General features: G+C 40.9%; 1 protein-coding gene across 6 annotated transcripts in view; it reads left to right on the forward strand.

Annotated features, from left to right (window-relative positions):
* The window catches only part of FAR2 (fatty acyl-CoA reductase 2), a 122347-nt gene that overhangs the window by 47268 nt on the left and 54938 nt on the right, over window positions 1–20141 (forward strand). For 5 of the 6 annotated variants that reach the window (XM_066183636.1, XM_066183642.1, XM_066183639.1 and 2 more), the window contains exon 2: window positions 11842–12067. In XM_066183636.1, coding sequence (XP_066039733.1) covers window positions 11879–12067 — 189 coding nt within the window. In that variant the 5' untranslated portion in view covers window positions 11842–11878. Of the gene's footprint in view, window positions 1–2025; window positions 2124–11841; window positions 12068–20141 lie in introns of those variants that run through there. The other variant, XM_066183638.1, reaches the window with a different exon arrangement.

The raw sequence follows: 20141 nt of genomic DNA on the forward strand, positions 1-20141 counted from the left end.
CATTTTGATCTTCTAGTTTGGTTTCTTCCCCGTATAATTATAATTTCCCTCCTGAATCCACAGTTTTATCTTTTTTCTCTTGAGTGGAAGGAGTAACTGCATGGCAAGAAAAATAGTCTATCAGGAAACCAGAACTCACCAAGAACCAAAACAAGAACAACAAAATGCTTCTTCATATTAACATATGCAGTCGATAAGGATGAAATTGTAATACTGTAACAACAACTTTGATGAAATCATTATGTCTTACAGCATATATGGTTTTTCTTGCTTTTGTGCTCTTCGGCTTGTGAAATGGATGTTGATTCTGATCCCTGTTGTAGTGTGACCTAAACAATCTCAAGGAATTAAGCACAACTCTCCAAAACACCAGGAAGGTGTTTGGTTGGCACTGCATCATTAATTCATTACCAGCCCCTTAAATGGCCATGTTTCTGATAATGGGAATAATAAAATACATCTTTGCATTGTTTCTCTGGAGTATTTCAGAGATCATTAATTAAGGTGTATAAAACAAGGATTGCACAAAATACAGTACCGCATTGTAAAAATGGTTTTTAGCAGCGGGGGGAGGGATAAACATTGCTGTGTTACTGGTGAAAGATTTTGTGAAAGTTTTCTCAGTAGAAAGAGTTCTGCATACTCGTAGCTGAGTTTCAAGTAAGGAAGAGCTGATGGGGTAGAAAAAGAAGTGTTTATACATTTATAAGAGCAAATAACACCATGGTTTCTGTATTTTGTTGATACCTTCTTGCGAACTGCGCCTTTAAAATCTGTCACAAAATATTGTGGCAGTGGATACCAGATGTCAAGAAATGAGAGGGTCTGAGTCCGTTTCCTAGTGAACTATGTCCTGGTTGACCAAAACCTGCTTTGATCAGCACCTGTGTTAGCAGACTGTGTTGTCACCTATCCACAGCAGGCCAGCTGGCAAATTCTATGAGAAAGATGAATTTTCCAGAGCATGTGAAGAGACGCTTATATGTGTTTTTTAATTTCTTTCATCTCTTGGTCTTGGTGTTGAGGAAACTGTTTTCTGGAAGAGCTCCTTTTCCACTTCATCCATGTTGCAGATCGCCAGGATATCTCCCAGGGGTAGTTTGGTTTTGTGTGTTTAGAAATCTCAGAACTACTTGAAGTTTGAAGCTGCTGTGGGTAATTCTGGGTGTAGCATGGTGTAATCTCTTGGATTGGCACTCCCAGTTCACTGTGAGGTGTCTTCTAGTAAAAGCTGAATGGGAAGTCCTCCACAAGCACGCTGACTCAGATGCTAATCATGGAGTCCTACAGACTCCTCTTTGCTGCTCTCTTACTTTTTTTTTTTTTTTTTAAAGGTACATTTTGTAATCGCAGCATCTCCAAGACATGTTCACCCTGTCCGTGCTCAGTGGGTTTCCTTCAGTTTTCCACTTTGATCAAACAGTGCTTTACTCTGAAAATTATAGCTACTTTGGAGCTTTCCATTAATACCTGACTTGCTTTCATATGGCCAGTGAAGGTTCCTGCTTAGTTGGGATGCTTCTGTATTCCCTGTCAGAGTTTCCAGAGGAGAAAGCCTGCATGTTGTGCTTGAGATCCGAATGAAAAACAAAACTTGCAAACTCTTAGGATAATGTTTGTTGTTGAAAGGGGCCAAGGTGAAACCAGTAGTCTTACTGGGCATGTCAGCTCTTAAGTTTTCATTCTCTGGCCCTGAGCTATCCCACATCCTCAGGAGGAGCAGCAGGGATCAGCCATGTGTGTAACTCCATGCTTCTCTTGCTAGAAGCACTAGATCAAGGATTAAAGAGGTTGGGAGCGCATCCAGACAGGGACAGTCAGACAAAGCAGTGGGAAAAGTCTACTCAGAGTGGTCAGCGATAATGGGAGACAGAAATATGCAGAATATGCCTTTTGTCTCACTGGCTCATATCTTAAGAACTTGTACAGTTTATAATTTTTCTGCATTATGCATCTAAAGTCTAATTTTTTTACTGCTGCCTTTTCCTCACTCTCTCTCCAGAAGCCCACAAGGCCCATACCAGTGTCTCCATTGCCCCTTCCCAAAGCTTCAACTCTGGATCCTTGTAGGAGGAAGCAGCCTCCTAGATTCTCCTCACTGTGGTTTCCTGCTTTTCCAGAGGGTGAGTGAGGTGTTTGTCAGTCCATCACATCTGCACAGTGAGAGTCACCACAAGGCAACAACCAGGCTGGACCTGCCTCAGTTCTGCTGCTGGGGCTGCCGTAGTCTCTGCACCTTGTCCTGCCTCGTTATTCCAGTGCCAAGGACTCCAACAGCATATCTGTCAGTTTGTCATGGTTCTGATTCCAGTAGTGCCAGGATTGTCTTCAACAAAACAGGGGATGCAGGGAAATACTGGAATGCTGGTTGCAGGTGCTGATTTCCCAGCTTGCTGCAGAAGAAGCCAGCTAGCAGTGTGCAATAACCAGTATAAAATTCCCTGTGGACTTCCTGGAATTATATAGGCTTTGGTCATGCTTCTTCCCTGCTCCTGAAGGGTTCAATCCTGCTCTAGACAACAACTTTTCCAGGTGCCATCAAATGCTCTAAGCCTGAAAGATAGAGAAATGTGGGGAAAATGAAAAAAAAAATAAATGCTATTTGTTTGTATTTAGCCTGAGGTTTGAGTCAATGATGAGGGAAAAGGCAAAACTATGGTCTTTCTATTGATAATGTTCTCTTTCAGGTTTCAGTTAAAAAACCCCAACCTGCAGGTATCTTAAATATTTGGGTTTGAAAATGTGTGTCTATATACATATACTTTGCTATGAAATGAATAGTATAGACTCTCATATTCATCTGGTGATCCATTTAAGACTCTTCTTGGTGGGAAATACTTCAAATATTTTGTCTTTCAGCTGCAACCAAGACAAGAGTAGGGTTCTAGACTGCACTTCTTAATGAAATCCCAATGTAAAACTACTCAGGCTGCTGAGCTCGGCTTCCTGTTGGAAAGAAAAATAATTGGAGTTACTTAGTTAACCTGAAATCTGTGTCTGAACACAGCAGGTAATTTTTTCCACTCTGTTAGATCTGAGATCTAAAGTGTGAAATGTCATTTTAGCTTGCTGTCACAGGACTGCTAAACTTATTATTGCAGTCACCACAGCTACTGTATTATCTGAACTCATCAAGACACTTCCCTCACAACATGTCAAGCGCTTCTCAGCTGATACGTGGTTTCCTCTGTCTTATAAGGAAGGTATGAACAAGTTCAGATGTCATGGAGGGGTAGAGGAAAAGGAATATTTGCCCTGTTACAGCTTGTAAAAGTTCACAGTGTGAGGTATTCTGTAGCCACTGCCATTGTGGTCTTGATGACCCAAAAATGGATGAGGCTCAAGGAAAAAAGCAGTTGCCAGATTTTTCTGTCTGCAACTTAAAAATGGTTTTCTGTGCATGAACTGCACAAGTACACACATATTCCTAAAGAAAAGGCTCCAGTGAAAGCCTTTGTGCTGTGGGGAATCCAGACAGACTGAATGGGTGGACTCTGTGATCATCAGAAACTGGGAATGGCTAATACGTGCATGTATGTTTGAATCCCTACGGCTGTCTTGCTTTCTTTCAGCTTGTGTTATTCAGCCAATTATTAATCATTTTGCCTTTGTTTTGAAGCTTAATACAAACAAAAATGCACTTTTATAGTGATAAATCTGCACAGGAGCGCAAAGCTATTTGTATTTTCTATTTACGTCTGCCACTGGACATAGCTATGGGAAAAAGTTGTAAAACTAGAAAGGTAGCATGGCTTAAATATTTGTTTTTAAAAGCATGGTCATTAGGAGGGACATCATTTTGACCATGTTCCTATAAATGGTCCTCAGTTTCTTCTTTTATTGTTTTCTGCAGGGGGGGTTTTTTAGTGGTTTTTTGGGGGGTTTTTTGTGGGTTTTTTTGGTGTTTTTTTTTTTTTAGTTTTCTTACAAAACCTAAATGTAGTTTCATTTGATTACATTAATACTTTGGAGCATTGTGCTTAGATATTTATCTGACAGGAGCACTGGAGGGAGTGACAGTAGAAAAAGGGAAAGCAGTCTCAGGAAGGCAGTCTCTCCATCATTCCAGGGCATGAATTTACTTACTAGATAATGATTGGTGATACTGATTTACTTGGTTCAGTATTGCTGTTGACTCTAAATCTTGAGTGAAGACCATTCTTCTTTATGTCATGACAGTGCCTTTGTGAAGAACACAGTTGCTGTAATCACATAAGTATTTGCACTGCTGCTGGCAATCACCACTTCATTTCCATTTGCTACAGAAATGTAGTCAGTTTTTAGGCACCCAGTCGTTTTTGGGGCTACTATGGGATAGTTTTCCATGAATGTGGAAATTGCTGGGAGGGAGCAATCCTGTAGCTGCTGCCCATCAGAGCAGCTGTGCTAGCCAGACCTTTTAGAAGCCTGGAGAGGGACTTTTCACTTGGGTAGACAGTGACAAGGGAAGATGGCCTTAGGCTGACAGAGAGGAGGTTTAAATTGGATATTAGGAAGAAATTGTTCCCTGTGAGGGTGGGGAGGCCCTGGCACAGTTTGCCCAGAGCAGCTGTGGCTGCCCCATCCCTGGCAGTGTCCAAGGCCAAGTTGGATGGGGCTCTGAGCAACCTGGGATAGTGGAAGGCATCCCTGCCCATGGCAGAGGGTTGAAATGATATGATCTCTAAGGTCCCTTCTGTCCTGAGCCATTCTGTGGTGCTATGCTTCTAACATTGCCAAGTCCACCACTTAGCCACGTCCCTAAGTGCCACATCTACACATCTTTGAATACCTCCAGGGTTGGTTACTCCACCACTTCCCTGGGAAGCCTTTTCCAATGCTTGATAACCATTTCAGGGGGAAAAAAATCACAAATGTCATAAACGCTGGTGCCACTATTTTTGATGGGGGACAACAGCAAGTAGTAGAAAAGGACAGAAAATCTTTGTTAATGCATTAGCTGCTGGGTGCTAAAAGAAGTTATCAACTAAGATGTCTAAAATAAAAAAAATGTGCCAGACAAGCCTGTTATCACACAGAGTTAACTCTAGACTTTATGAGACCTCCCTTGTGCAGTGAAGTGGTGCAGAGTGATTGGTGTGCAGTGGGTATGGCAGGGGTTTTGATTTAGGGTTTTGGGAGAGGTCTGCTGGTTGTAGAGATCCTAGGAGAAGTAGCAAGAGGAAAATGGCTGTGAAATGTGAATTGGGGGAATGATAAGGGGAAGGATTGCCTGCAGGAAAGCTCTGATGTAGGATGTCTGCATTTAATTAGGCTGAGGCCAAGCAAAAATTCCTTTCTAGTCCTGATCTATGCTTTGATCCTGTAACCTGCTCAATGGCTTTGCAACAGCTAGCTTTAAAAAAAAAAAAAAAAAAAAAAAAAAAAAAAAAAAAAAAAAAAAAAAAGGGGATTCAATACATATGCTGGACTATGTGATGCAGAAAGGAGCCTGCAGAAGCTGCACCTTTGAAGTCTCTGGTAGCTGCTGTTCTTACCAGGTGGATAATTCAATAGGGTTGAGGCAGAATACATTGATATTTGGGCTACTGAGAAATATTTGTTCTTTAAAATCCTACATGACAGACGTAATATGTCCTCAGCACCATTGCCTCACCTCTGCACCAAAATGTTTACAGGCTTGTTTTCCTTAATTTTGGAGAGAAAACAGTGAGACAGAGCAAGACTAACAGATTTCACTAAAAAATCAAGAGGCTCCTCCTGCATCAGTTGTGTTGCATCAGTGGCTCTTCTGTTTCATTCTGTTTTCTCTGTTTCTTCATGGTGGTCAAACAGTTTGTATGCTCGGGAGAGTCAGAACATCTGTGCAGCTGTGTAGGTAATGCTCAAGCAATCTGGAAATTCCAGCTTTTGCCCACATCTGTCCTGAGGGCAGGTCTTTGGCCCAGCAGCCACAATTCCCAGAGGTTTCCATGTCTGTCTGCTTGTCATGTAGCATTCAGCAGTGTGCAGGATCTGGCTGTGCACACTGCTCATTGTCTCCAGCTCTTAATTATGCTGTCACACTTCCCTGTCTCTTTAGATTTAACTGCTGTAAATTAAAATGAATTGCAAAACTGGTGTGGTTTTTCAAGTCATGAAGGGTTTCCGGGAGCAATGAGTTTCTCCTTGCGTGTTGCTTCTTGGGGATGCTGTTACGGATTTGAATTGCTACTGTTGGCAAACAAAAAATAATTTGAAATGTATTAGCTGGAGAAAAGTTATTTAACCTTCAGGCTTCTAACAGCAACATTTATATTTGGTGTAAATTGCTTGGAGCAAAATCTCTGTTGCAAAGAGGATTATCATCAGGAGTTCAGTCTGGCTGTAAATGTGCCTATCTTTGAATCGCAGGATTTTATTTCTTTATGCTGCATTAGCTTCTATAGTGCCTGTACAGAGGGTGGATTATGACCTTCCTTTGAATCCTGTAGCTAAATGAGAGGAGGTTTATCTTTGTTGTTGCTGTTAGGTGACGTTAAATAACTGGAAGTTCAACAAACTGTGAGGAACTTCTAATTTTTCCATGGAACTGCCATTTTATCATTCTCTTTGTTTCATTTTCTGTCATCAGTAAAATCTCCCTGACTTCATAGGCTACACAAATCTTTCTGTGCCTAAAGACCTTTGGAAATGCATTATATAACTTCAGTGCCTCCTTGCTGGTACTTTCTGCTTGTTTATGTCAGCAGCGCTGTTGTCACAAATGGTGTGCAGTGTTGAACTACAGCCATTTTCTGCTCTGATTCCCTGCTGTTTATTACTGAAAATGCAGGAAATATTTTAAATCCAAAGGCTCAAATCTGAGCTAATTCACATTAATCTTCACTGAAACATTGGTCATTGCAGTGGAACTTCCCTGGTCTTGAGTTTGGCCCAGAAAATGAAATCAAAGGAGCTGAGTGACCTTTTGATGGTGTTACTGAGGAGCCAGGAGTTAAGTCAGTATGATGTAAAACAAGTCACTATTTCAGCTATTTCTAGTATGCGTGGTGTGTATTATTTTCTGATGATTAAACAAGCAATAAATGCTTTCATGCAAAAAAACACGTATTAGAAATAATTGCTTTTATGTATTATAATTACTTGCCTACTTTGGAGAGTCTCTGTAATACATCCTGGGACAAAATGTAAAAGAGAAAATAATTATATGAAGATGTATTGTTCAGGCATCCCCAGTGATCAGCCCATTTAAAACTCATAAAATAATTAATAGACTGAAGAAGTAAATTGATGAGACAGAAATAGTCTGTGACCACTTCATACTGCTTTTTCTGACCGCAGCTGTACCAGTTCTCTGAAGCAACAGAGAAATTTTTCTTTCTCTGCATGTTCCAGGTTAATTACAACTCTTCCAGAACCCTGATTAAAGAAAACTGTCTTACGTATGATTGGATATTTTCACCCAAGATTAAAAATTTATTTTCAGAAAGTGGCCAAGAATTATTTTGTCTTAAAGGACTCCTGCTGTCTGTAGCTTTGTTTCAAAAACTATTGCTTGTCATTCAGTGTAATTTTGGTTGAAGCTGGTTCATTACATTTAATATGATGTCTGAAAGACTCATCTGAACAGGCCGACCTTCTTGTTTATGGAAATTACTTCCCTGCATAAAGTTGTGTAAGAAGCTCATCAAAACCAGTCTAAGTACAAGGAGATGCAGGGATACCATTTTTGAATCTAGATGTACATTTATAGGCATATATGGTCCTTTGCTCTTGCACAAAACTAATTTTTTTTTTTAATTTTCATTCTATGCAGTTGAGTTGAAAAGACAGATATCTCAACACATAAGTTTCTGAAATGGCTGCTGGCCTGTTTGCATAGGGCAGTGATCCGAACCATACTGAAATAGTCATCTCTTCCAGTCCACCTCCATTGCTCATCGTCCCTTTTGCTGTCCCTGTGACACCCTGCAGCCATGGGGCTGCCGTGGGCAGTGGCAGCATTCAGTGAGGTTCAGGTCCACATTTCCCTTCCCAGCACTCTGGCTCTGATAGCAGCTGACTCTCTGCATTACGCCATTGCAGTCTGGTTGCAGCTTTGGCATCACTGAAATATGTGAAAGATGAGGACAGTGGGGTAGTTGTTCTGTTAATTATCAGCTCAGTCGTACCTGCTCTGGGCGGTAGGAGGTTCTCCTGTGCTATTCAGCTGAGGATATGAGGGTTGCCTTTTGCAGGAGGGAAGTACCAGGTTGGTAGGATTAGGATCCCCACCTTTCCCTTTGCTTGCCCTTTTAGCTCAAGATCATGGCTTTGTTTGTAATGCAGCACTGTAGCTCGTCCTGTTTGATCCAGAGGAGACTGTGAGAGGCAGCAGTATCCTCAGAGCAGCTTGTGCACTTGTGTCTGCAAAGATGCTCAGTGGGATTCCTGGCCCGTGGTTTTTTCATGCTCTGGCTGGAGATGAGTCAGCATCAGAGAGATTTGTGCTGCTGCAAAGATGCTGCGCTCAGTAATTCAGGTGGCATCAGTGATTCCTTTCCTGCTCTGATTAGTGCCTAAAACATCTGAGTTGCCTGTACATTCTCACTTGAATTGGGATTCAGGAAGCCCTTACGTGAGCTTTTCTCCACAGTTCAGTGGCTTTCTCACCTCCAGTCAGATTTGGAAGAGCCAGGTACCTCAGCCTATGAAATGGTCTTTATCCTTCTCTACCTCACTAAGGGTCACCTCACTGCAACTTCTGACCATAGTTCAAATAGTTCTACCAGGCACTTAATCCCTTGTTAGTTTAATTGACTGGAAAATAGTCAGAGCTCAGTATTGACTATTTGTTCCTTAAAATGAAAGGCCAAGGTGTAACCTTCTACAGGAAACAATTTGAGTGTAAAAAGCCAAAAAGGCATGCATGTAGTTCTCCTTGGTTTGAAGTTGACCTCCAAAGAGTCAGGTCAGCAGGCATTACTTGGGTCACACCCTTTGACCTCAGAAATCATCTGCTTCCTAAAAATTTCCGTATGTTCTTCAGTACTTTCTTTACAAAGGCCAAGTAAAATCAATAAAAACAGAGAAAAAGCAATCACACTCTTAAAAATATAAAAAACCAAAGATAGTTGTACAAAATGAAAAATTCAAGACCAATTTGAAAGGAAAAGACCTTAGCAACCCTGAATATAAACTGGAATCTGCCTTTGAACCTGGAATGTAATAAAAGCCTCTTTAAATTTGCTTGAACAGTAGAGATTCTGGGATCTATCTGAACATTCCAAATTGCAGCATTCTGGTTTTTGTGTCATGATCTCAAAACATGACATAGTTTGTGTGCATTAAACAAATTCACAGATTTTCTTTCCTGATAATTAGCATGGCATCGGATGGGTACAAGATTTTTATAATTTCTTCTGAAGCTCACGCAGGAAATAGAAAAATAAATGTACTGCAAAGAGACATGAATCTGCTCCCGTAACAGGCAAACACCTTCTCATTCTTTGTGGCTTTTTATTGTGGATGAGGCCCTGAGCAACTGGATCCAACTCTGAAATTGTCCCTACTAACTCTAGGCTGCCTAACTTGGACTGCTTTGTTTTGGAAAATAGAAAGGATGGACTTTTTCTTCCTTTTTCATTTAATCCTAGGAAGATAAGTCAATAATCAAGAGTAACAGCAGATTGCCTTGAAAGTTTGTTTTTTTCTGTAGCTGTGTTTGGTACTTCCATTTTCATCATTTCACCAGAATGTCTTAGGAGATTAAATTTTTGGGTTTTTTGGAATCAGACATTCAAAATTGTCTCAGACTAGATGGAGAAGAACTGTCAGATATGGGCATGTCATCCTTGTCAGAAATACTTAATGAAACATGGCTGCATGATTAATTATAGGGACACTTCAAAGTAGTGTGATTTATTTACCTTACTGTTCTAGCAGGCATTGAACATCTGGCCAAAACAAATGAAGCCCCTTTTAGATAACTGAAGGAGGGGACCCAAATGAAACAACAAAATAAATTGACGTCCACACGTTGAAGCCTTTTACGGTTATTTGTGCAGTAGTCTACAACTCTTGAGGCGAAGCAGCAGTGCTTAGTGATGGAGGTTGGAAATGCTCTCTACTCCTGAAATGTGGGAAGGAGAGTAACTCCTCTGGTAATCTCCAAGTTCCTGGTGCAAATTAGTCTATAAATGTTCTATTGTTTGTGCAGTTATGGTCTTCTGGATGTGAATTCAAAGGAAGTATCCAGGGGCTGGAAGTGGTCCTATTATAAGTGGTCCTTTTTGTTTCCCACTGTTGTTCAGTGGGATTGGTTTGTCCTCTAGTGACTAAGGACTTCTCTCCTTCATTTTTCTACATTGCAGGGCATGTGTCATGCCAAATTTCTGAGGTCTTTTGTCTTCATCGGGCTAAACTACTACCTTCTTCTGGTCCTAAAAAACTTTCACACGCCTTCAGGCTCTGCAAATTCCTGTCTTCCAGTATGAGTCAGTTTTTCTGAACCAGAAGTAGATGTGACATTTTGGTATAAATAAGTTAATTATCCAGTAGTTTTAACCTGTTGGTTTAGCTTCCCAAGTGGCCAGCTCTTTAATAAGAACAGGTTTTTAATAGGCCTAGATGAGCCTTCTGCACTTATCTAAGTTATAATCTAGATGACATCTGAAAGTAGGCTAATAACCAAATCACAGAGCCAGAATACCCACAGCTATTAGGTTTTTTGTAAAATAGTGTTCCTGAGAGGTTATTCTGCTTGACCCACTTTCTAAACTGGATTCTATACCTGATGATTTGTCATGGATAAAGAAATTTGGGGATTTTCATTTGTTTGATGCTGAGTACTGTGGTCCCAGGCAGCACTGGGAAAGAAAAGTAAAATTTTGTTAGGCTTGACTCCTTAGTTTGTGTCTCTGAAGCTTTTGCTGGAGGAAGAGTTTTTCTGGGATACTTGAAGATCATTGTTTTGGTTCTTGAATATGTGATTGACAGCATTTTGCTATTCTTGTTTCTTTTTGTTTCAAATTCAGTAGGCTTTTTCAAAACATTTCCTGGTGTTTTTCATGAGCCTTTTCCTTGCAGTGTGTGTATTGTGCTTGCTGTGGTCTGCCCCACTTCAAAGATGGTTGTTTTGCTTCTGTTAGGCTAATAGGGGAAGAGGGGCTTTTCTAAGAGGATTCACTCCAGCCTTGTTTGCATTTAATCAACTTAAGAGTTTGAATCAGGATAGCTGGGAACATTCAGGCCTGGAAACCATTGCATCTAATTAAAATATTTAACTGGGACACGTCATGTGGGAGCCTGGTCTATGTCAGTGGATCTCCAAAAGGGAGCCTATCACGTCTACACTCCTTAGGGTGAACTGGGATGATTTCTGGCTATAACAGCTCATGAAGGGTGGTGACCTGCATGTCGTATTGCAGTTGTGCAGAGCAATGTCATTGCACTGTCTCATCCATGAGAAGAGCTTTCTTCATGGTGTTATTCCAAGCCAAGGCAACCGGAAAAGACTAAGCATGTCAATGAGTGATGGCTGACAAGGAATGCCATAGGCACAGTGGAATTGAAGTGGAAAACACAGCAGTGTTTGTGAGGAAATTTCTTTCTCCTTTGTCTTGTAGGGATAGCTGCATATCTTCATGGCTGCCGCTTCACAGTAGCAGATAAACACTGTTCAGCACTGCAGCGAGCATCTCCTGCTGGGAGCCTTGGACAGCACAAGCTGTGTTTGACCTCTGTGTGCAGCTGTGGTGTCATGTGGAGGATAAGGCTGAGCTTGATTTTTTTAAGCTTCTCAGATTTTTGTGCTTTATTTTCACAATAAAGACTTAAAAAAAAATTAATGTTGCCATTGACTGAACTAATTTGAGTTGACATAGGTGACTAAAAAGGTTACCCAAAAACCTTTAAAGCTTTATTTCTGCATCTTCTCAGGTACCTGCTGCAGGAAGGGACAGAACAAGAAAGCACCATGTCTTCAGTCTCAGCTTATTACAATGGAAAGACCGTACTTATCACAGGAGCTACAGGTTTCATGGGCAAAGTACTGGTGGAAAAACTCCTGCGCTCCAGCCCTGAAGTGAAAGCAGTTTATATTCTTGTCAGGCCAAAGGCTGGACAGTCCATGCAAGAGAGGGTGGCCAACATGTTGAAATGTAAGGTAAGTTCATATGGTTTATTCTGGAATCTAATCTAAAATCCATGTAGCTGAGTGAAGCGAAAGGGCCTCTGTTTTACTCAGTTCATGAAGAACAAAATGCTGACTTCTGCTGTAACAGCTGTGTATCTTTGCTGTGTCTGAGACAAACAGCCAAAAGAATTGTACATGAACAAACCTGTATGTTTGTTTTTGATGGGTGCCACGGCATTTTACACTGTAACGATATAATCTTTCTAATTCCCTTTTTGCATGACCTCCACCCATGTGTCTTGATCCTATTTAGTTTGCCATCCCAGTGAGGAAATCTCTAGTGGCAAGAGGGATGTCAAAGCCCTGTGCTGTATTTAATGTAAACATTTGTATGGAGACATTGACTTGGCCTGAGGCTCTCAAGATTCTCAAGATCCTCCGCATCTTAAGCCAGTGGTGAGGTTGTGAACTTGCTCAGACTCCTCCAGCTATGATAAATGCCAGAGTTCAAGCTCATGCCTAATGCTAGTGTGAATTTGTACATAGCTGATGTGAAATGAGAGGAAGGGACAGATCTGGCCCTAGCAGGCAGGGAATTACTTGGAATTAATCTGAGAAATGTCAGCATATTTTTATGGAGTTTTGGTCTAAAAGTTTGAACAAGACTTGACTGGAAGAAACCACCTCCTTCTGTGGAAATTAGAGGTAAAATAAGTGACTTTGAGACAAGTAAGTGTGGCAGAAAACATGCTTTTTTCCTTTTAATGTTTTGAGGCATTTAGCTAGGAAAATCTTATGTATGTCCAAGAACATAGTTTGTTTGGTTTTGGTATGTTTTTAACAGAGGGTAGATTGTGTTCATATTCAGGAAAATTTTTGAGTGATATAAAAGGAAACAATCCCATTGATTGCTTTTTGCAACTCTGTCATAGAATGATTTAGGTTGGAAAAGACCCCCAAGGTCTTCGAGTCCAACCCTTAACCTCACATTGCCAAGTCCACCCTCAGCTTTCATCACGGTGGATAATGTTTTTTATCACCAACGAACACAATCCCAAATGTGGTGCATTTTTGCCTTTTGTGTTTTAAAACACTTGAGGAAGTGATAAACGTAGGTATTTAGCAAGACTTCTGTAAACTCTGTTTGCATTTTATATATAAATACTACTGGCTTATCTCTTCAGTTGGGCAGCACAGCTTGGAGGTGTTGTTAGCTCTAGGTGAGGCTCCCTAGTAGCTGTTTTATTGCTGCAGCTGTATTAGATGTACCCATTTTTCTTCCTAGGATGTGTCACCAGTTTTAGACATGCCAACAGCAAACAGGACCTGATTACCTCTCCTTGAACCTTTGGCAGCCTGCTCCAACGTATGTCAAATGAGCAAAAGAAGAAGGCAGAGCTCCAAGTTAGGCAGCTAAGTTAGTTAGCCTTGTGAAGAGAAAAAGCTCTCACAAGTCATCCAGGTCCTCTCAAGGAAAGAAGGTGTCTTTCTGATGCTGGTAGTTTTAAAATTACTCAAAAATCCTTGCCTAAGACAGAAACTGTACTCCTGAAAGGTGTTTGCCTTGTACAAGTGTTGATCACCCTGTTGATCACCCTTGGAGATTTTTTTTTCTAGAAATGCAACTCTTAATTCCACTAGAAGTTAATTTAATGACATATGAGGAGGGCATTATTCTTAACATTTTTCTGATCTTTTCTATTTGATCTCAATCTAGAGACTGCCCTTCCATTTACAGTTGTGGTTCACATCCTCCAGTTTGAGAAATCCTTGAGGTATATAATGAATAAAACTGCAGCAAAACTTTGTCCCAAATCTTCAGACAGCATTCACATTTGAAATTTCTGGTCGTAATCTGATGAGATATATTAGAGTAAACACAGGAAACTTCAGAATAAAATCCTTTCCCTTGTTTATGTGTACTGTTTACATGTACCTTTATAATTTCTAAACTCTAGTGAATAATTATTACTTTTCCCCACAAGCTGCTGATTTAATGCAGAATAGTATTTGTATCTTGGTTTAGGAGAATATACTTTATTTCTTCTTTCATATCCTACCCTGTGTAATATTCTCTACTGACCCATGACACATTCGCATTGCAAGGAACTCTTTCTTCTTTTGCATTTAGCTTTGACCTAATATTGTCCTCTGAATTTTCTTGTTTGCACATCCAGAAAGGACGTATTCCAGGAACCAAAGGAACAGAGCAATACAGGTTGCCAACTGCTAAATACTCAAAACAAAGAGATAAAATGAGTATTGAAGATGAAGTAAGCTCAAAGTGAATCAGATTGGTTAGAATTAGTTGCATAATGATTAGGTTCTTCAGGTAAGGTCCTCTGGGGATTCCTGAATTTTGGTAGTACCTAGAAATATTTTGAAAGAACTTGCCTAGAATTTTGATCCCTTTGCATATATCTCTGTGAAATTTGTGTGGCTTCTGTCATTATATCTACAAGGGTTTAAACACTGAGGTGTCACATTTGTGCCCTGTCTTGTTTACAGTGTGTACCTGTGAATATGCTGGAAGATGACTCCTGTTAAACAGAAGAGCATCTGTGGGTTACAAAAGGGTGATACAGTGTGAACAGGCAAAATAACTTTGTGGTTTTCAACAGTTGGTTACTTGGAATTTTTCAACTTCTGAATCCAGCATGGAAGGCAAAATACAGAAAATAGCTTGGGCGTAAATCAGAATTTTTTTACTGCATTCTGTAACTGAATAGGCATTGAAATGTAATATAAAGCTGCTTTCTTTAGGTCTAGTAAAATTAGTTTTACATGCAGGTGCTTTAGTGCATTAATATTCAATGTGTAATGAACACATACTCAATTATCTCGGCATCAAATCCAAAACAAGCATGGTGACCTTGCCTATTTATGAAAGGAGATGTTCTATTTTCCAGCAGCAAGTCCCTAAGGGAATCAAGCTATTACCCTGTGCTTAATGAAAAGGCATGTCTGCCTTGCACAGAGCACAGCTGTTACACAAAAACCCCCAGATTTCAGTACTGGCTGCTGCCTGGATGTGTCCAGAGATGTGGATCATGAGGCAAAGCTTGACAGGGCTGTATAATTGTTAGTTGAAGGGAGATGTGTGTTTATCAGAGAGGTAGGGAATTGTTTCAAGGAGCGTTTTTTTGCTGTCTGATCCCTCTGTGCACAGAAATAGGCAGGAATGCTTGGAGGGGTTGTCTTGGATTCCCTGGAGAGCAGTTTCTGGGCTAATGCTGAGTCACTGATTGTAGCTTTCCCGTTGTCCCTGGGAGAGCGGAGCATTTTCCATGCCCTGCATGCAGTGAACCAAGGCCGCTTGCTGCTGCCAGGCTGTTTCTCAGATGTATTTGTTCAATGTTTCTAGTTAGAAAGATCAGACAAAGTGGGGAGTGGAAAAGACTCCTATTAATATGTCTGATAATTCAGGGAGAAAATGGGGAGGCTGTGAATAAGGCTGCTGAAAATGGGGAATTGGGTGTGACAGTAAAATGCTGCTGCTTTTTCCTATGACCATCCAGTTAACCCTTCTAGTTACAGTGGGTGCTACAGACAAAACTTCTCTCCCCTGCAAAGCTTTGTCTGGAGCTGTACATTGGGATGGGCAATGCTATTAGACACCTTTGTCTCTTCAGTGTTTCCTCATGAAGTGTGCTCTGTTTATCAGTAACCATCCAGCAAGGCCCTGTAAATTTCGGCAAATCATTCCAGATTTATCTTTCCCCACCTTCTATGACTGTCCTTGTCTTTGCCCCCTCACTCATCACCACAAGCAGTAAAAGCTCTGCCAAACAGGTGCAGTGTGACTCCATCTGGAACAGCATCCCTGAAATCTGCTGTGACCACTGTAGAGGGGCCTGTACTTGGATCAGGGTTAATGAGGTTTTTGGGTTGATGGAACATGGTGGTATTAGGTCATAGGTTGGACTCGATGATCTCCGAGATCTTTTCCAACCTAACTGATTCTCTGATTGTGTATGTGCCCCATCCCCAGTGCTCAAGGCCAGGACTGAATATTTTTTCTATTTTTGAGTGTTTGAAGAACAAATGAGTTCTAGAATCATAGAATCAGTTATCTTGGGAAAAAACTCCTACGGTCATGGAGTCCAGCTGTTAACTCAGCACTGCCAAGTCCACCACCAAACCATGTTCTTAAGCATCACATCTTCACATCTTTTAAATATGTCCAGTAATGGTGACTCAGCCACTCCCAGCCTCTTTCAATGCTTGTTAACCCTTTTGGTGAAAAACCTTTCCTGATACCCAATCTAACCCTTCCCTGACGCAACCTGGGACTGTTTGCTTTCCATTCTATCACTTGTTACTTGGGAGAAGAGGCTGTCCCCTACTTTGTTAAAACCTCCTTTCAGGTAGTTGTAGAGAGCCATGAGGTACCCCCTGAGCCTTCTTTTCTCCAGGCTAAACAATCTCAGCTCTCTAAGCTGGAGGAGTGCCTCCTAACACTTGTGCTCCAGACCCTTCCCAAAGGCATTTCCGGATGCAAGAAATTGTGTCCCTTATGTTTTATGGCTTCTCCTTGTACTCCTGCATGACTCTCTCCCTGAAATATCAGTCTCTGGTTTCCAAGAGATGCAACTCGGTGGTGGTATCAGCATGGTTCCTGCTGATCTTGCCCCTTAAAAGCAGAACCTGCAGTACTGGAAGCTCTAGGAAAGATTATGACCTAATGGTGTGATACTTTGTCTTTTATTAAAAGTAGCAATGCTTCTGAAACCCAGACAAGCCTTGGGAATGCCTTGAGTCTCCAGGTCTCAAGCTCTGCCAGATAGTACAGAATTCAAACCTCAGTTTTATCACTGTCAAGGAGAGGTCACAGTGTAATACTCCATCTTTGCAAACTGTCTCCAGTCCTTCTGCTCCTGCGGGTATTCACAGTCCTTCAGTTGAACAAAGGTACACAGTAAATCACAAAGGAATTAAGAATGTTTAAATGACATAAGGTTCTAAATGAAAGGCAAGAACACAGTATGATATAAAACTGTAGAAATGAGGTGGATTACTTTGAAATTAGTAAGTCATTGAAAGCAAAGATGCTTCTCAGTTCATTTCAAGTGTGTTCATCATTCTGTGAAGAAAAATGTTTTGGTGTCAAAACCTGACACATCAGTTTCCTCATTTTCCACTGGAAAGAGAAACCCAGCATGAATCAGGGTAGTCCATCATCAACCGAGGGCCACCTGCCTGGCAGCAGCTGCCAGCTCAGCAGAGCCTTGATCCTTGCAAGGTGTGTGTGCAGAAAACAAGCCTTGAATGAAGGGTAAAGCATGATCTTTTTGTGCAGGTCAGCTTTCTCTCTGCCTACTTGCTCAGCTGCAGCAGCAAGGGGTTTCTGTCTTCATGTCATTTTACACACATAGTCACCACCTGCGGAGCTATCTGTAAAAGCTGCCCCATACTTTTATCTTTACTTCTTGGTTTCATGCAATTCTTCTGTGGCCTGGATTGGAACCACAATACATTACCAGATTTCAGAAGGTTGGTTTTTTGTTGTTGTTGGTTTTTGGTTTTTTTTTTTTTTTTTTTTTTTGGGGGGGGGGGTGTTGTTGTTTTCTTTTGTTTTGTTTTGTTTGTTTTTTGTTTTGGGGTTTTTTTTTTGTTTGGTTTGGTTTGGTTTTTTTGTCTGGGTTTTTTTCCCCTTAAAATCACTTCATGATGTCAAGTAGATTGTCATCTAAACAGCAGCACCTCCAGGAGAGAATACAGAGCCTCAAATAGAAGCATTCCAGAAAAATCCCTATAGCCAATTGTATGCTAATGCATGTGCTGCTCATGCAGTAAAGTTTAAAAAAAGCTGAAAACCAAGGAGAATTTTCTCAGTTTCACATAAGATACCTAGAAAGAGACATGCACATGTTTAAATATTAATATTCAGTTTTTCGGCTAAATTTGTGAAGATATTGTGGTTAATAGTATGCTGTTGTCTGGGAACTCTGATGGTCAGAGACCTCATTTTGTCCAAGGAATGTTACTGACAAGCTTTTTATGCAGCCAGCAACAAAACTGTGCTCTGCAGCCCAATGAACATACACACATTTGTATAGACACAAATGCACACATACACATAAGGGCACTCTTTCAAGGTAGCCATTTTTATTTTATTTAGTGGTGGGTATCACAAAGGATTTGTGTGTTAGTGAAGATGCTGCATTGAAGATTCTCCTAGCTGATGAATGACAGAATAAAAGTTAAGCCCTTGAAGCAAATGAGCAGGCAGTACCTTGAGAATGATGCAATTAAAAAAACATCAACAATAAGATTTTCTCTTGCCAGTAACAGCAAAGAGGTTGCAGTTAAGCTGCATTTGCTGCCATCTGTAAAATGAAATGCATTTTTAGTGCTCCATAAGCAGTGATATTTTGGGACACTTACAGCCTGTAACTTCACAATATTTTTTCTTTAATGTGCAAGGGTGTCATACTGAAGAAAGAGGGAATCTCATAAGGGAGTTAGCAAACTAAGATTGCAGTTGAGTCACAGCTTTAAAAAATCTTCACAACATTGCTTGAATTTGCATTTATGCCTACATACTTTCTGGTTTGCAGCCAAGGCCCAGTTCCTGGAATCAGTGGAATTTTCTCTTGGTACCTTCATTTAGCTTTGGTTAAGTATCTTGTGAAGGGTAGATTTCAAAGAGGTGATGGGCCCAAACAAGGACTTTACAAAGTCTTCCTTTTAATTCTGTGACATTCTGGTGGATTTTCTTTTTGTTCTAGATAATGACATGTATGAGTTTGATTTCCCTGCCAGTACTTCAACTTCAGATGACAGCAATTTAAACACGGGGAAAAGTGTTTGGTACAGAGATGAAAATGCAGTTAATCACTCTTCTAAATCTGGGAAACCAATACTGTCTGATTCCAGCCTTGGAGCATAAGCAAGCTAGACAGTTTCTGGGTTTGCAAGCTACCAAACGGAAGAAGTAATTGTTTTATTGGTACTGCTGCCCATCCACCTTTATTGGTACTGCTCTCACCTACCTCTTTTCCCATGTGATTGCATCTGAATTCAGCCTTGTGTGTCAGCTTGGAGATGGAAATAGTATCCTAATGTTAGAACTTTTTTCATGTGACTAAAGGAAAGCTTTAGATTCTCTAATCCAAAAAATTTACTTTTATGCCAGTCGGAGATCTCTCCATCCAGAAAGTTGTGCCTTTCCAGGTCTCCTTGCCAGGAGAAAATTTTCAGCATCACCACTACTGCTGTCTACATATCCTAAAGGAAGAAGTCAAGGAAGTGGGAGAGTGTGCCTGAGAGGGATGGAGGAGTTCAGCATGGCATTTTTAAAGAGGATGCGTAAAGAACAAAGAGTGTTGTAGAGAAAAGCTCTCCTACGCAGGCTTCAGAGTTCTACATCAGTAGCAGAAATCAGAGCCATTTCCCAGCAGCTTTTGCTGGCAGCAAGGCCATGGAGCAACATCATTAGAGAAGTCCTGTTGGGCATCCTTTGTAAGCCACTGATTTCTCCTGGATCCTGGTTTTGCTCAGGCACACGAGAGAGCTGAGCTTTTAGGCAGCTGCACAGCATGCCTTGTGTTCACAGTTTTGCCAAGTGACCCGTTCACCAACAAGGCCTTCAGCAAACATGTTTTTAAACAATGTTTGTCATTTTGCTGGAGCCTGGGACTTGGCTCTTGATGTGTGCGAGTTGGCACAATTCCTTTTTGGGCTGTTGCACTTCAGAACCGCTCTGGACACCGGCGGAGCTGCTCATGTACCACAGCTCATGTGCAGGCGTGGGTTCTCTGCTTGGGATTGGGGCTAAATGAGGACAGCTGACCTCAGAAAACCTCTGGGGGCCTACAAATCATAGTTAAGAACACAGGCTCATCTTTTTCAGGAGTGGGTTGGCAATGAAGCCATCAGTCAGCATCCGAAGAGCAGAACTGGCTATTTGGTCATGCAACACAATGTAAAGTTAACTCATGTTTTATCCTTTGTATCTGATTTTATTCCATTTTATCCTCAGCTGTTTCTTCCATTTTTTTCTTAAAGGAAACTTTTCTGTTTTCCTAAATTGAACTCTGGCCTTCCTTACCAGTATTTTTTCTTCTCTGGCAGCAGACTGTGACAGAATGATGAAGGCTAA

This window comes from Chamaea fasciata, unplaced genomic scaffold (genome assembly GCF_029207755.1).
Source record: "Chamaea fasciata isolate MVZ Bird 193981 ecotype frontalis unplaced genomic scaffold, bChaFas1.0.hap1 SCAF_5, whole genome shotgun sequence".
In the NCBI taxonomy this organism is placed as follows: Eukaryota; Metazoa; Chordata; class Aves; order Passeriformes; family Sylviidae; genus Chamaea; species Chamaea fasciata.